At 37.5% G+C, this 16382-nt stretch overlaps 1 protein-coding gene across 1 annotated transcript; it reads right to left on the bottom strand.

Moving 5' to 3' along the window:
- Positions 1 to 232: 232 nt before the first annotated feature.
- Positions 233 to 15614, bottom strand: LOC139763538 (uncharacterized). Its single transcript, XM_071689732.1, has 4 exons — positions 15437 to 15614; positions 12176 to 12332; positions 2402 to 2557; positions 233 to 476 (listed from the first exon to the last, which is right to left on the bottom strand). The coding sequence occupies exons 1-4, from the start codon at positions 15597 to 15599 to the stop codon at positions 248 to 250; spliced, it is 705 nt and encodes a 234-aa protein (XP_071545833.1). The 5' UTR covers positions 15600 to 15614; the 3' UTR covers positions 233 to 247.
- Between the last annotated feature and the right edge of the window lie 768 nt (positions 15615 to 16382).

The raw sequence follows: 16382 nt of genomic DNA, 5'->3' as shown, positions 1-16382 counted from the left end.
AGAAAGACATGAAAAGGTGGAGAGTTCTCAAGCTTTGTGTTGTAAGGAAAGAAGCAGTTATCAAAACAGCCCACCCTTGAGTTTCTAATGGTCACACAGTAATCATGTGAAGCAGTAGCTTGCCAAATATTGTGTGGTCTAGCTAGTGGTTGGGCACACAAGCAATCAGCTCCTGGAAGCAAAAACCAAAAAAATTGATCCTGTAAAGTGTTGTGTTTACCCCAACTGTACAGTATTTCATTTGTAACTACTTTACAGTATTCACTCTCACCCTGCATGTATGATCACTACATTTCTCTTCATCAGATTTGTCTCCGCAGTCATTGTCGTGGTCACAGCGCCATCGGCTTGGGATGCATTTGTTATTGTTGCAGCGGAACTCACTTTCTGAACACTCACGATATTGGTTGCGGCACATATCCTCATTCTCATCAGAGTTATCACCACAATCATTCTCAAAGTCACAAAGCCAGCGTCTGAAAATAGGATATTAGATTTTGAAAAAAGCATTAATGAATGAGTAACATTTACCTTTCCTTCATTTCATCAACTTGTCCACAAAGAACCAACACACTCAAAATAATTTGGCCTTTACACATTTTTTTTTTCCCTATATTTGTTAATTTGCTACTCAATTCCTTTGATGTATCCTTCAAAACAATCTAAAAATACTTAAAGCAGACAATACCATTCATCTGATTTTTACTTGCTTGCTATTTCCAGCACTAGCTAGGTAGCATTATTTGAACGTAGCAAAAAAGTTTATTCTTTATTCAACTTGTAACTCTGGAAGTAAAAAACATATCAAACACAGTGTTTCTTTCACAATCCATAACTCATTCCTACATCTCACCTTGAAATGTATCTTACTTTGTTCACACCAGCAGATGCTTGTTACCAACATAATAATGGATTAATGCAAAAGCATATGAATGTAAAATCCACTGTTAATAATGCATGACCTAAGAATGTGTGGAAGTCGAGAACATTATCTCGGAAAGCAAAAATGGGTATGTTCGAAGGAATAGTGGTTCCAACAATGTTGTATGGTTGCGAGGCGTGGGCTATCGATAGAGTTGTGCGCAGGAGGATGGATGTGCTGGAAATGAGATGTTTGAGGACAATGTGTGGTGTGAGGTGGTTTGATCGAGTAAGTAACGTAAGGGTAAGAGAGATGTGTGGAAATAAAAAGAGCGTGGTTGAGAGAGCAGAAGAGGGTGTTTTGAAATGGTTTGGGCACATGGAGAGAATGAGTGAGGAAAGATTGACCAAGAGGATATGTGTGTCGGAGGTGGAGGGAACGAGGAGAAGAGGGAGACAAAATTGGAGGTGGAAAGACGGAGTGAAAAAGATTTTGTGTGATCGGGGCCTGAACATGCAGGAGGGTGAAAGGAGGGCAAGGAATAGAGTGAATTGGAACGATGTGGTATACCGGGGTTGACGTGCTGTCAGTGGATTGAATCAGGGCATGTGAAGCGTCTGGGGTAAACCATGGAAAGCTGTGTAGGTATGTATATTTGTGTGTGTGGACATGTATGTATATACATGTGTATGGGGGTGGGTTGGGCCATTTCTTTCGTCTGTTTCCTTGCGCTACCTCGCAAACGCGGAAGACAGCAAAAAAAAAAAAAAAAAAAAAAAAAAAAAAAAAATGCACACTAATGGAAGTGGATACGCTAAAAGAATATATGTGTGCAGCCATGTGCCTTAGTATGTACACCAATCTTCACAAATACTTTTTTGTTTTTTCAAGGGCATTTATCACAGGGTCAAGCAGTAAGGAATAATCATGTCAACCATTCATCAAATAACAGACTATCTAAAGGAGAAAAAGGCAAAACTGTGGTGAAAGAGAAAACGGCTCAAGTTAGGGAGTATGACTGGGGAAAGCTGATGGGATGAATAGTTTTTCACTGAATTCCTGTCAAGACAAAAGCTGGAAGAGGAGTATCAGCAGAGGGGTGGGACAGGATGGCAAAAATTCCTTCCCTGCTGTATTATTTTCCAAAAGAAAGAACAGATCAAGTATTCAAGTGAGAATTTTTTCCCTCTAAGGCTCTGTTGATGCTACCTTGCTCACACAGCAAATGGCAAGCATGTATGAAAAAGAATTACATATATTACAAGAAATAAAAAAATAAGTAAAAATTACACCAGGTATACAGATACAATACCAATCTGGGCTCATCAGAAAGATCAACATCTAAACAAAAAGAATTTCTTGGTCCCTAGGAATTTTGACTGAAAATCTACCTATATTATGGAATAATCATGGAAACATATTTTAAAAGACAAAATACCTGATGACACTTTAAAAGAGTATGTAACTGTGATGAAAGCAGAAAATGCCACTGTTTAAGTATAGAATCACTTTTATCAAAAGAATCAAGCAAATACTTACTTGGGGATGCAGCGTCTGTTGTTACACTGGAAATCCCCACTCTCATGGCACTTGGGGCAGTGTTCAAGCTGTTCATCTGTGTTATCACGACAGTCATCTTTACCATCACAGAACAGCCATTCTGGTATACAACGATAATTTGTACGACCTGGACACCTGTATAATTGTAATAATTATTAAAACTTCAAGATTTGGAAAAATTACAAAATAATACTGGATATATGTTGACAATATAACACAGATTTTCATATACTATGAATGGTGCCATAGATTCTTAATTAATAATACACTGCACAGTAAAAATAAGCAGCAACAGGGATGTATCATCTATCCTAGCATACTTTCTATTCTTTCAATATTGCATTCTATAATCTGAATAAAGCAAAATATAAAATAATTTGAGAAGATAGATCATGAGAGGCAAGTGTTTTGGGAGCAGCTGAGTGAGTGTGTTAGTAGTCTGATGCACAAGACCGGGTTATAGTGATGAGTGATTTGAATGCAAAGGTGAGTAATGTGGCACATGGGGGAGTAATTGGTGTACATGGGGTGTTCAGTGTTGTAAATGAAAATGGTGAAGAGCTTGTAGATGTATGTGCTGAAAAAGGACTGGTGAGTGGGAATGCCTGGTTTAAAAAGAGAGATATACATATGTATGTAAGTAGGAGAGATGACCAGAGAGCGTTATTGGATTACGTGTAAATTGATAGGCGCGCGATCGAGAGACTTTTGGATGTTAATGTGCTGAGAGGTGCAACTGGAGGGATGTCTAATCATTATCTTGTGGAGGCGAAGGTGAAGATTTGCAGAGGTTTTCAGAAAAGAAGAGAGAATGTTGGGGTGAAGAGAGTGGTGAGAGTAAGTGAGCTTGGGAAAAAGACTTGTGTGAAGAAGTACCAGGAGATACTGAGTGCAGAATGGAAAAAGGTGAGAACAAAGGAGGTAAGGGGAGTGGGGGAGGAATGGGATGTATACAGGGAAGCAGTGGTGGCTTGCGCAAAAGATGCTTGTGGCATGACAAGCGTGGGAGGTGGGCAGATTAGAAAGGGTAGTGAGTGGTGGGATGAAGAAGTAAGATAAGTGAAAGAGAAGAGAGAGGCATTTGGATGATTTTTGCAGGGAAATAATGCAAATGACTGGGAGATGTATAAAAGAAAGAGGCAGGAGAAAGGTGCAAGAGGTGAAAAAGAGGGCAAATGAGAGTTAGGGTGAGAAAGAATCATTGAATTTTAGGGAGAATAAAAAGATTTTTGGAAGGAGGTAAATAAAGTGCGTAAGACAAGGGAACAAATGAGAACATCAGTGAAGGGGGCTAATGGGGAGGTGATAACAAGTAGTGGTGATGTGAGGAAATGGAGTGAGTATTTTGAAGGTTTGTTGAATGTGTGTGATGATAGAGTGGCAGATATAGGGTGTTTTGGTTGAGGTGGTGTGCAAAATGAGAGGGTTAGGGAGAATGATTTGGTAAATGGAGAAGAGGTAGCAAAAGCTTTGAGGAAGATGAAAACTGGCAAGGCAGCAGGTTTGGATGGTACTGCAGTGGAATTTATCAAAAAAGGGGTTGACGGTATTGATGACTGGTTGGTAAGGTTATTCAATGTATGCATGACTCATGGTGAGGTGCCTGAGGATTGGCAGAATGCTTGCATAGTGCCGTTGTACAAAGGCAAAGGGGATAAAAGTGAGTGCTCAAATTACAGAGGTATAAGTTTGTTGAGTATTCCTGGTAAATTATATGGGAGGGCATTGATTGAGAGGGTGAAGGCTTGTACAGAGCATCAGACTGGGGAAGAGCAGCCTGGTTTCAGAAATGGTAGAGGATGTGTGGATCAGGTGTTTGCTTTGAAGAATGTATGTGAGAAATACTTAGAAAAGCAAATGGATTTGAATGTAGCATTTATGGATCTGGAAAAGGCATATGATAAGAGTTGATAGAGATGCTCTGTGGAAGGTATTAAGAATATATGGTGTGGGAGGCAAGTTGTTAGAAGCAGTGAAATGTTTTTACTGAGGATGTAAGGCATGTGTACATGTAGGAAGAGAGGAAAGTGACTGGTTTTCAGTGAAAGTTGGTTTGCGGCGGGGGTGTGTGATGTCTCCATGGTTGTTTAATTTGTTTATCTATGGGGTTGTTAGGGAAGTAAATGCAAGAGTTTTAGAAAGAGGGATAAGTACACAGTCTGTTGTGGATGAGAGAGCTTGGGAAGTGAGTCAGTTGTTGTTCGATGATGATACAGCACTGATGTATCATCACTGTGAGAGCAAATGTGAATAAGAGCAAGGTTATTACGTACAGTAGGGTTGAGGGACAAGTTAATTGGGAGGTAAGTTTGAATGGAGAAAAACTGGAGGGAGCGAAGTGTTTTAGATATCTGGGAGTGGATTTGGCAGCAGATGGAACCATGGAAGCAGAAGTAAATCATAGGGTGGGGGAGGGGGCGAAAGTTCTGGGAGCGTTGAAAAATGTGTGGAAGTCGAGAACGTTATCTTGGAAAGCAAAAATGGGTATGTTTGAAGAAATAGTGGTTCCAACAATGTTATATGGTTGTGAGGCATGGGCTATAGATAGAGTTGTGCGGAGGAGGGTGGATGTGCTGGAAATGAGATGTTTGAGGACAATATGTGGTGTGAGGTGGTTTGATCGAGTAAGTAATGAAAGGGTAAAAGAGATGTGTGGTAATAAAAAGAGTGTGGTTGCGAGAGCAGAAGAGGGTGTTTTGAAATGGTTGGGTCACATGGAGAGAATGAGTGAGGAAAGATTGACAAAGAGGATATATGTGTCAGAGGTGGAGGGAACGAGGAGAAGCGGGAGAACAAACTAGAGGTGGAAAGATGGAGTGAAAAAGATTTTGAGTGATCGGGGCCTGAACATACCGGAGGATGAAAGGTGTGCAAGGAACAGAGTGAATTGGAACGATGTGGTATACTGGGGTTGATGTGCTGTCAATGGATTGAACCCGGGCATGTGAAGCGTTTGGGGTAAACTATGGAAAGTTTTGTGAGGCCTAGATGTGGAAAGGGAGCTGTGGTTTTCGGTGCATTATACATGACAGCTAGAGACTGAGTGTGAATGAATGTGGTCTTTGTTGTCTTTTCCTAGCGCTACCTCGTGCACATGCAGGGGAGGGGATTGTTATTTCATGTGTGGCGGGGTGGCGACAGGAATGAATGAGGGCAGACAGTATGAATTATGTACATGTGTATATATGTATATGTCTGAGTGTGTATATACATGTATACGTTGAGATGTATAGGTACGTATATGTGCATGTGTGGATGTGTATGTATATACATGTGTATGTGGGTGGGTTGGGCCATTCTTTCGTCTGTTTCCTTGCGCTACCTCACTAATGTGGGAGACAGCGACAAAGTATAATAAATGAATATAGATAAATAAAATAATTCATGGAAAATTTCAACTTTTGAAATTCTAAATTGATATTTGAAAGGCTATCTCAGATGTATTTCCCAGAACCAAACTAACAAGAGATCTAAAGAAGGAAATAAAGAAATGATCTTAAAAGAATAGAATAGGAAGCATGACCTACAAAACTAAAATTCTAAAACCCTTTACACGGTTTCTTAATTTCCATGGGGTGGCAATCTGCTTGGCAAGTTCAGCTTACTCTTGTGTTTCTACTATGTTCAACTGATGGATCTTGGCTATATCTAGCAGTAACAGCAGCCACAATTTGCCCAGATACAGAACTGAACTGATACGTATGAGGTCAAAGTGCAAAGTGCTAATGCTGATGAATATCCTGCAAGTCACTTCTGGAGGACTAAAGGAAACAAAATATGAAACTGATTTCTTAACATTAAAACTGAAGTAACTGAAATAGCAGAAAACATAAAGTTCAAGAGATATATGCATTTCTAGAGTAACTTAATTTACTGTATATAAGTTTTGAAGGCTTGCCTATCCCAATAGCTTAGTTTGCTTTATTATCAGTCAAGCAGTTCAAACAGCTTGGCTAGTCAAGGAGTGTATGCAGTTTCCACAATCTGGCTGGTCATGTACACTTCGCAGATTTGTTTAGCAAGTCTTAAATGTTTTACAATCAACAGTCCACAATGATCAGGTAGAGACGTAAACAGTGCCAGGATATGCATGATTACACAGTTATGTTTTATCTTTATGCTTTTTTTTATGCCTGTCAGGCAGCAAATATTGATAACCATGACTTTTAATATTTTTGCTGTGAATGATGTATTTCTCTGGAAAATAGTCTCAGTCCTTTCAACTGTTATTAGTAATTTAGATTTTTTGACAGTCACAATGGACTATGAATATTCTCTGCAAATTTTATAACTGCAATTTTAACAGCCTTTAAGTACAAAACAGTATTGCATTTCAGATGGTATGAATGCCTTGAAAAGTGCTGTCACTGGTTTACTCTTCATTGTCTCTAAGGCTGGTAGGATTCTAGCCTATCATTTTTCTTGAATGACATGCGATGTTTGTGTCCTGGGTTCCATATATCATTATATTTCTTCATCTCTCCCATCTGTGAATGTCTCTTTCATATGACACAAGGCTTTGGTTTATACTATCATCTCAAAAAACATAAAAACAAAAAAAAGGAAAGGTTTAAGTCCAGTTCCCTGTGGAGAAGTTTCTCACTGAGGAAATACCATAAAGCATCTGAATTATAATGTGTACTGATATGTTTGTTAAGTTGTAGACCCTTGCTGGCTATTTCCATTTACATATTTTGTGCTAAACAAACATAGTTCCAACTCTCAAGGGTTTTTGCAAAGTTTGTATTACACTGATATTTTCTTTGTTTTCAAGTGACTCTAAAGATTCAACATATGTAGTCATGCAGCAGAGAAAAGAATATGCTCTTTTTGTCAAGAAGCTCTGCTGCCCTAGGTAGTGTAACCATTTGCTTCTGTGTAGTCAGTAAATATAATATTTCTGACTCTCAAAATGTTTTGTCATGTTGGGATACTTATTAGAAGATTTTGGATTTTTTTTTACTTTCCTAATGTCAATGGGGAGTGACTCAGTTTTAGTCTTTTAGGTTTATGTCACTGTCCACACCAGCTCTTTTTCATGAATATTTAGTGTCTCTATCAGAGTCGGTTTGAGTTTCTTTAAAAAGAACGACTCAAATGTCAGGTCCTAATGCTTGAATGCCCGAGTATACTGTCAAGAGCCCTTTCAGTGTCCATTGATGTGATGAAGCCTGCTATATGAAGCATGGAGAATGGGGGAATTACTTTTTCAGAAAACATTTGGGTTCCATTTACAATATTTTTGTGACTTTATGAACATCAACTCATACTACTTCTTTAATACTTTGCTTATCTTATGATCATCGTAATATATACTCTCCTCTGTCCTCGAGAGTCAATGGTAACAGAAGTTCTCAATTTAAACTTCACATGCCATTCTTTTGACAATCTTTACAAAATTTCTTCAGGTATTTTGCCACTGACAACTGACAACTTTTTTGGAATATCCTCACTCTGTTCCTTCTTTTGGAAAAAAAAAAAAAAAAAAAAACGAGAGGGGAGGATTTCCAGCCCCCCGCTCCCTCCCCTTTTAGTCGCCTTCTACGACACACAGGGAATACTTGGGAAGTATTCTTAATCCCCTATCCCCAGGGATAATGTTAAGAAATATGATGAATATTATATTTCCAGCTGGTTAATTGGACGTAGAGTTTTAAAATATTTTCTGCACCTTTGCTGTGCTCAGTTTGCTGTGATGGATGAGTCCCAGTAGTGTTACAATATAAGTTTTCAGTTTGTCTGCCACCTTGAATAGAAGTTCTCTCTTTCTCTATCTTCACTTATTCCCATATTTATGTCTAAAATAATATCTGCTGCATCCTCTGTCTAACTGGTGGAAGTAACATTGAAATTCATGTTCATCCTATTTCTGTCATGCTATTCATAACACTTAGTAAGCCTAATAGTATGCATTTCTGGATGATGTGTGACCTTGATCTGTCCTCAAACTAGCACTGGCCTCTATAGGAGTGATCTTTTCCATTTTTGTACTAAAATCTGCACCTCCCCATGAACTGCCAGTCATGCCAAAGTAGCATATTTCTACCTTATTTTTTCCCTTTTTGTTTCTGCACTGTTGGTGTCTGATTTTCATTCTACTGATTCATGTCTGTTTAGCTTGTTTACACCAGCCAATTTTTTTTTGCGATATCATTACTTGTGCAAAAGTCTCCCTCCCTTTCTTCATCTATGCTTTTGGTCTTATTTTCCTTTTCTCACTATCTTCCTACGCATTACACTGACTGGATTTGTGGTTATCTCTAATTCCCTTTTTTTGTTACAAGAGGAAGCTAACAATTCTTGGTTAAAATTCAATTGGAAAACCAGGTCCTTACTCACCATGGTTTGGATTTCCTTTATTCTATTCAAAATACAGTGTTGCAATCTCTTTTGACATACTTTATCAATCCAATCAATTTCACCCAAAGTTTGCCCCTCACCCTCCTAAATGTTCAAGATCCAGTACCATAAAGTCTTCTTCACTTCATCCTGAAACCTCCTTTTCATTCTCCTCTCCCATGCCTTCTCCATCTCCATTTCTGACACACATAACCTTTTGGTCAGTCAGTCTTTAATTATCCCCTCCAGATATCTAAACCCTGGTGAGCCCTCTCAATCACATTGCACTCACCACAATATCTCTCTCTGACACCGTCATTCCTTACATGATCAACCTTCCTTGCAATACAAGTTGCCCTAAGGAATTTTACATCCAACACTAGGTCTTCAAAATTAAATACTGAGAGAGTCCAAAGATGAAAAACTAAGATAGTACCTGAAGTAAGAAGGTTTAAGTAAGGACACGTGAAGCAGTCAGGAGGAAACTACGAAAAGGTCTGTAGGGCCTGAGTATGGACAGGGGTCTGTGGTTTTAGTGCATTACAAATAAGAGCTACAGAATGGATGTATGCAAATGAGGCCTTTTCTTCATCTGTCCCTGGTGCTACTTTGCTAATCTGGGATATGTTGAACAAGCACAAAAAAGTTACAGTGGGTTGATAGAAGGCACGTAAAATGTTGAGAAGGAAACAAACTCACTAAATGTGCACAATATTGACACTGGTCTTACAAGTGTGCAAAGAGATTTACTAAATTTCTCCACCTTTTTCATCCATCACCTGTGACTGGCCAATAGTAAGTCGATTCTAATTTGTTCATTGCTTTGTAACTGTTTATGCATGTATGTATTATTCCAGGTTTGGCACACATGAAATATGGGACATCATGGATCTTTCTTCATGCTGGTTTGTTTGTTATGGGCAGAATCAAAATAACTGCCCACTTCCTTCACCTTGGCTGCATATTTGTGACTTTCCACAGCATACAAGCAGTCCTATATTTCAATTTCCTCAAATTTTCATGGTTGTTAAGGTGTATGCTCTATTTTCGCAGGTTAGTTTGCTAAAATTCAAATTTGATCCGTTCATTTTCTCCAGTCACATAGTAGGATGGAGTGGACTCCATATATGGCTACATATAAAAGGCTGATGGTAAAATTACATTGCTGGTATTCAAAGTAATTAAGTTATACATGCAGAAGTTTTAGCAGAGGCATGAGGTCTCTGATACCACAGATACTTAACAGTATTTTCACTTCCTTAAGAAATAATATTTCTCTTATTTTCATACAATCATGCTTTTCAGAATTATATACAATTTGTGTACAAATCATCTGAATACAATTAACTATCTTACTTGTAATGATTGTATGATTATTCAGGGTTGTGTGACCATCGAGTAACTGTCTCTGTTAAGACTTGAGGCATTTTTTTTCTATGTTGTAATGTCATGGTTTTTCTAAGGCACAGTAAAAAGTTTGCTCTGCCACTGAGATGCACTTAGATCAGCTGTAACATCAACTTACATGAACTTGATCCAGACCCTAAAATGTGGTCATGGAGTTTTTTCTTTTCTTTTCCACTTTTGCTTCTTACCACTTTGCTTTCTTACATCAAAAACATCTGCAGGTGTGTTCACTATCCCAACATATCAATATATTTCCAAATGTGTGTACTATTCTACTTTTTTCTGTCCTCAACCGCTTTTTCTACCTTTCCAAGGAGGCATCAAGAATGGACAATCTACTTTGCATTCATCCAGTTTGTAAAGGCCATTGAAAATGTAAAGAAATTAGGGTCTACCATCTCAAGGAAGAAAAGTAGTAAACAAACAATCTTTCAAAATGATAAGATCGAGGATACACAAGGAATTAATTAGTGCAAGAAATCAATAAGTGTAAAGTATGCTGGGATGTGTACATGTGTGCGTTAAACAACACTTCATAAATGAAACAGCATAAGAAAAATTATTTCAGTTTTACATCTTAATCCTAATTTCTTCAAGGGTAGAAATATAAAGGTATATGGGAGAGGATGACTTGACAAAGGAGGAAGTAAATAAAAGAGCAATGAAGCTCTTAAAGAATGAAAAAGCTGGGAGTATAGGTGGCTTGGTGAGCGAGATGGTGGAGCAGAGGTAAAAAATTTTGGAGTGTATATGGAAACTGAAAACAGTAGCATGGATAAATGGTTAGGTGATTAATGACTGGACAAAGGCAATATCTGTTCTACTGAATGAAGGGAAAGGGAGCAAAAGTGGTATAAGAATCACACAAGAATTAGCTTCCTTAGCACTGCATGAGATAACATGAAAGTTCATGTAGTTTCTGTATGAACAGTGCTTTACTGTTAACTAAATCAGACGAAGGGCTGGAGAGAATGGTGAGCCATTTTCATTATGCATGAAGGAGAATGCTGAAAGTGAACACAAATACAAGTGAGACACCAGTTTTTGAAAGGGATGGGATATCAGTGTGTACAATCAGTCTGTGTAGTGCAAAACTGGAGTAAAGTTTTGTAAAGATGGTAGTGGAAAAGCTAAAATTCAAAGTACAGTAATATAAGGAGGAAATATGGCAGTGGAGTGAAAGTTCTGGTGAACTGGACAGGCATGAAGGCATACTTGTCATAACAATGATGTATCCATGTGACACTCAAGTGTATATTGGTCAGGACAGGTATGAAATGAGAGCAGATGAGATGGACAACTTGTGTAGTATGGTTGGATTTACAGGTATAAACAAAATGAAGAAGAATACATTATAAGGATAAGTGGAGAGAAGAAATCACTAGAAAGGCACACATATGAAAGTATTCTAGGATGGTTTGGACAGAAAGAATTTATTGTAGATGACTGTTTGAAAAATATAGAAAATAGTACAGAAGAAAGGAGACGAAGACCATGAAAAAGATGGATAAATGTTGAGAGAATTCACTAGGCCTAAGGAGACTTCAGATGAAGATGCTACATGATGAATAAGGTGTGGACTAAATCAAAGCATTTTGTGTGGGGAGGTATTGGACACAGGTACTGGCTTCAATTGATGAATCAACTTAGTTTGAAAAAAAGAGTAAAAATTACTATATGGGTACGGAGGTTAATATGTGGGTTGAAGATGTGGAAGTTATGTCAGAAGACTATATGTGCTTGATCTGCTCAATAGAACTAGAAATGAGGTGGTGATGATAGATAAACAGAATTTCTCTCTCTTAATTGTCATTTACACCCAAATTCCAAGGCTCTTGACATTTTCCACCCCAAGAGGAGTCCAGAGGAATTCAAGGTTTCATCCCAAAAGCACACTCTGAAATATCCCACAAGCTCAACCATTTGTTTATTTCAAACAAAAGGAGTTCCAAGGTCACTAATGCATAATCATGTGTTTCTTCAATAGCAACCTTTGGTCATTCTCACCTTCGCCATCCTTCGGTGCAGTTTTTTTGCCGGCAGAGGAATGCAGGTTCATCAGAATGATCACCACAATCATTGTCCAAATCACAGTACCACTGCTTGGATATGCATTTACCATTGTTGCAATGGAATTCCGTTTCTTTGTCACATGGCCGATTGTCTGTGGAAAATTTTACATTAAAAGAAAATGGAAAGTAGTATTGTACAGTAATGCAGTAATGGAGAGTCAATGAGGAAGAGGGAATGTCTGAATATGCAGTTCACTGAAAGTAAAGGACAATTATGTTAGGAATTAAAAAAATCAAATGGGAGCAACTGGATAACAGGAGAAAGACACCATTCCAGGTACCGAGACATTTTTTCCTTTTCAAAAAGCCTGTCACATCCAAACTGTTGTCCTTCAGTGTCTCATCAAGTGCAATGAAGCATATACTGATGGGAAGGGTCCTACTTTACAAGAAAAAAAGACCCTTAAAAAGAAAAAAGTGAAATTTTCTAGATATCAAACAGCTTTTTATAGTTCTGTTCACACCAACATAAATGTTTCTTAACTGAGATGGCCAATTCAAAAGACTTCAGAGAAGGTATGAAAGTCTCAGTGAACATTAAAAAAAACCTTCAAATTCCTAACTGAAAATGGTAGTAATAAAAAGATTTACCAACATTAGTACTCCTGATATCATGATGATTACTTATAAGATAACTGGGGCAAGCACAAAAAAATTAAAAAAAATATTAAAGGGAAAAATTCACATCAAACATTGAAGAATTCTATATATGTTAGTACAAACATTACTCAGAACTTAGAATTCTGAAAGATGACTGGATATGGATACCCTCTACCAGAATGGAAGACGAGAAGCGTCCCAGAGAATTCAACTCAGCATTAATTGTAAGGAGAAAGAAATGGATTATATTGCATCTCTCATGTTAGCTGGAAGTCTGGATACAATCTTAGGGGAATTATCACTTTATGAAAGTAATGTAATTTTTCCACCATTAAACTCTGAGGTAAGGATGAAACTTTCCAACAAGCTTACGAATTGGTCAATTGCATGGAAATGCTGTCAGAAGGGGTAAAATTGTATTTGATAAAAATTACATCAAACTATTTGCTTGACTAAGTAAAAATACATATCTAAATAACCAAAGTTTAATCTCAAATAAGGTTAACATCTATCCTGTGACTCACTTCAGCCTGAATGGTTCCATCCATGTCCATTTGTAGGTACCCAGAGTTCTTCATTTCCTCTAGGTCTATCTCCATTCAAACTTACACAGAATGATTGAGGCTAATGTCCTGGGTGCATTACGAAGCAAGTGGAGGGACAAATCAGTGTATGTTTGGAGAAAAAGGATATGTTTGAAGGTATAGTAGTCCTGAGTGTTGTATTGATTTGTCTTGGGCTTTGAATACAAACAAAAGGGTGAGTGTGTTGAGGATCAACTGCCAGAGTACATGTGGTGTGAAAGATGGATTGATTGTCTAAGGAATGACACTGTATGAGAGAACTGCATAAGTAGACATTTCAGTAAGCTGAAATGGTTTAGACATATGGAGGGGATGAATGAAGAAAGATTAATTAATAGAATCTGTGTCAGAAGTGCAGGTAACAAAGGGGAGTAACTAAAAGTATGTACAGTAAGATTTTGCCATCAGGCTTGGCTAATGTGTAGTGCTCACTTCAAACTGCATACTGCTTGATTACCCATACTGTCTGCTGTTAGTCACACTGCATAAACCTACACACTGCTATCTGGTGTTTCACTATTTGGTATTCTGCATGTGTGGTGTCTGTGGAAAGATAAAGCTGACATGGAAAAAAATAATAAAAACTTAAAAAATTTGAAGGGGGAAGCAGCAAATTTGCTCGAGTCCAAAAGAGATGACTTATCAAATAAAACCTTCCACAAACTCCAAAACTTACCCCCTTAAAATTGTTTAATTATTATTTTCCCTTCCCTTTAAACTGGTTTTATTCAGATCCAAAACAATGAAGCTTCTATAATGAAACATAGCACCTACCTTTTACTTTTATCCTGGTTACATCCACACACACATTCAACCATCCCACCTTGAGCCTTCAAGGACAAAACCCTACTTTTGTTCTTGGTTTTGTAAAGCTGTAATACAAGAGGGGAGGGTATTGAGCCCCTAGCTTCTGCCCCTGTTCATCAACTTTTATAATAGGTTGGAGAAGTTAGGGAAGAATTCTCATCCCCATCATTCCTAGGAATGCATAATATGCCTCATTTCCCTTTGCTTCAAAGCTCTGCCCACCTTTGAGTTATATATTATCACTGGGCCATTAAAAAGAAAGAAAAAAAAAGTAAAAATCATAAACAGCTTGCAATAACATATTACACTAAAAGTGAACTACTGCTCCATAACATCACTGTAAATATACATTATGTTCGACAGTAATGTGGCTCAGTCATCTGTCCTTGATGCCACCTTCGCTTGTGTTGGACATTGTGAACATCAGAGCAGGTATTAAAACTATATAGTTGGTATACCTGTTCTGTGTGGAGTACTGCTAACACATCTAGAGGTGCTCTTCCTCCCCTTTCCTTTTAAATCAGAGCTCATTTAAAAGCAAAGCACCTTATCAAATCCTTTCATCTCTCATTGCGATACTGCTTTCTTCTCTTTCATGTAATACAGTAGCTTTTGTACTGTACCTCCTCTTCTGGCTAGGTCATGCTCCATCTGAGACAACTACTAACCAAATATTGTGATCATGATTAACATGAAGACTAAACAATCTACTTTTGTTTTTCTGTCTATAGCTTGAGTGTGGAACCCCTTACTTTCTTATTTTATCCCAACTCTTAATATCTGTTTTCCTTTAAGAGACTGAACTAGCATCACTGAAAGAATGGAATTTCTTTTATTCCCATCAACAGGTCTGACAATAATATGGACAGCAGTGGCCTCTCTCTAATTTTTTCTATAAGAATGGTAAGTGATCACAAAGTCTGTGGTTTATAGAAACAAACATGAGAGGGCTGTCTGTTATATCATGTTATGTGAAACTGAAAAGATAATTTTTCACTGTAGCTCATCCTATTTTTCCATCTTATATTTCTTATGCTACCTACTTTCCTTACTACACTAACTGTGGTATTTCAACTTCTGTAATGCATTAGTTACTTTCATGGTCTGTATACTGTATCAAAAAATTCATCAGTTTCTCATTCCATTTTTCACATGAAAAACAGCACAATGACAATTCTAAAAGAAGTTATTACGTGAATACTTACCACAGTCATCCTCATCTGAGCCATCACGACAATCCTTATCTCCATCACACTTCCAAGCTATATTGATACATTTGCCAGTGGTTTTACATTTAAATTCCAGGTCTGTACACTCAAGCTGACAATTATTCTCATCAGATCTGAAAGGATACCACAATTCAAACATCACAACACAATTATTTTTTCCTTTATTAACATCTTAATCAAAAAGAATTTCACTCCCTTACATTTTAGAAATATCATGTTTTAAATTCAATGGGAAATCAAGAGAGCAAGAGCTTCCTTAAAATCACACTAACTTTCATGAATCCAGTACTTACAGTTCTAAACCCTTAATAGTCTCACATCTAAGGCAGAATAAATGAAGAGTAGGCAATAATGTCAGACATTTATCTAAAAAGTGATTTAAACAGAAAACAACTGAAAGCCTTACAAGTAAGGACACAGTTCTACTATTTCCAATTTACAGCACAAAACTATTGATAATTCTCTTGCTAAATCATTGTATCTAAAGGATATTCATATTTCTAATGCTTTTTCACTATTTCCAATCAATAATCTTATCTATCTAAACTTTTGTGCATAGTAACTAATAAGGAACTAGAAGCACATGAAACGAATTTAAGGGATTGATTTTATGTATCAAGTACCAATGTTCATAACTGCCACAGACTCAGTCTGTTCAGATAACTAAACTGATTCTCAATTCCTTTTCTGCAATAACCAGGAGAATCCTGAAATAGCAACATGCAGTTAACAACAATGAAAAGGTTTTCCTAATGGTTTTTGCAAAACAATTCAAAGGTCCCAAACAGCTCAATGAAACCAGAGTCTTGTAAGAAGAATCCCCCATGCAGTGGCAGGCTGAAACTTCACACATGTGCTTGACTCAGTCAGCTGATGGTTGCCACCCACTTGATTCACTTACCTCTTTTTTTCTCCCTTTACT

The sequence above is a fragment of the Panulirus ornatus genome, chromosome 47, assembly GCF_036320965.1.
Source record: "Panulirus ornatus isolate Po-2019 chromosome 47, ASM3632096v1, whole genome shotgun sequence".
Classification (NCBI taxonomy): domain Eukaryota; kingdom Metazoa; phylum Arthropoda; class Malacostraca; order Decapoda; family Palinuridae; genus Panulirus; species Panulirus ornatus.
The sequence above is the reverse complement of the archived record's forward strand: the minus strand, read 5'-3'. Positions and strand labels throughout refer to the sequence as shown.

Coding starts and splice junctions, on each gene's coding strand:
- LOC139763538 (XM_071689732.1), bottom strand. CDS start 15,599: ATGTTTGAATTGTGGTATCCTTTCAGATCTGATGAGAATAATTGTCAG. Junction 12,333..15,436: donor CTCAGATGAGGATGACTGTG/GTAAGTATTCAC, acceptor AATTTTCCACAG/ACAATCGGCCATGTGACAAA. Junction 2,558..12,175: donor TGCACCGAAGGATGGCGAAG/GTGAGAATGACC, acceptor ACAATTATACAG/GTGTCCAGGTCGTACAAATT.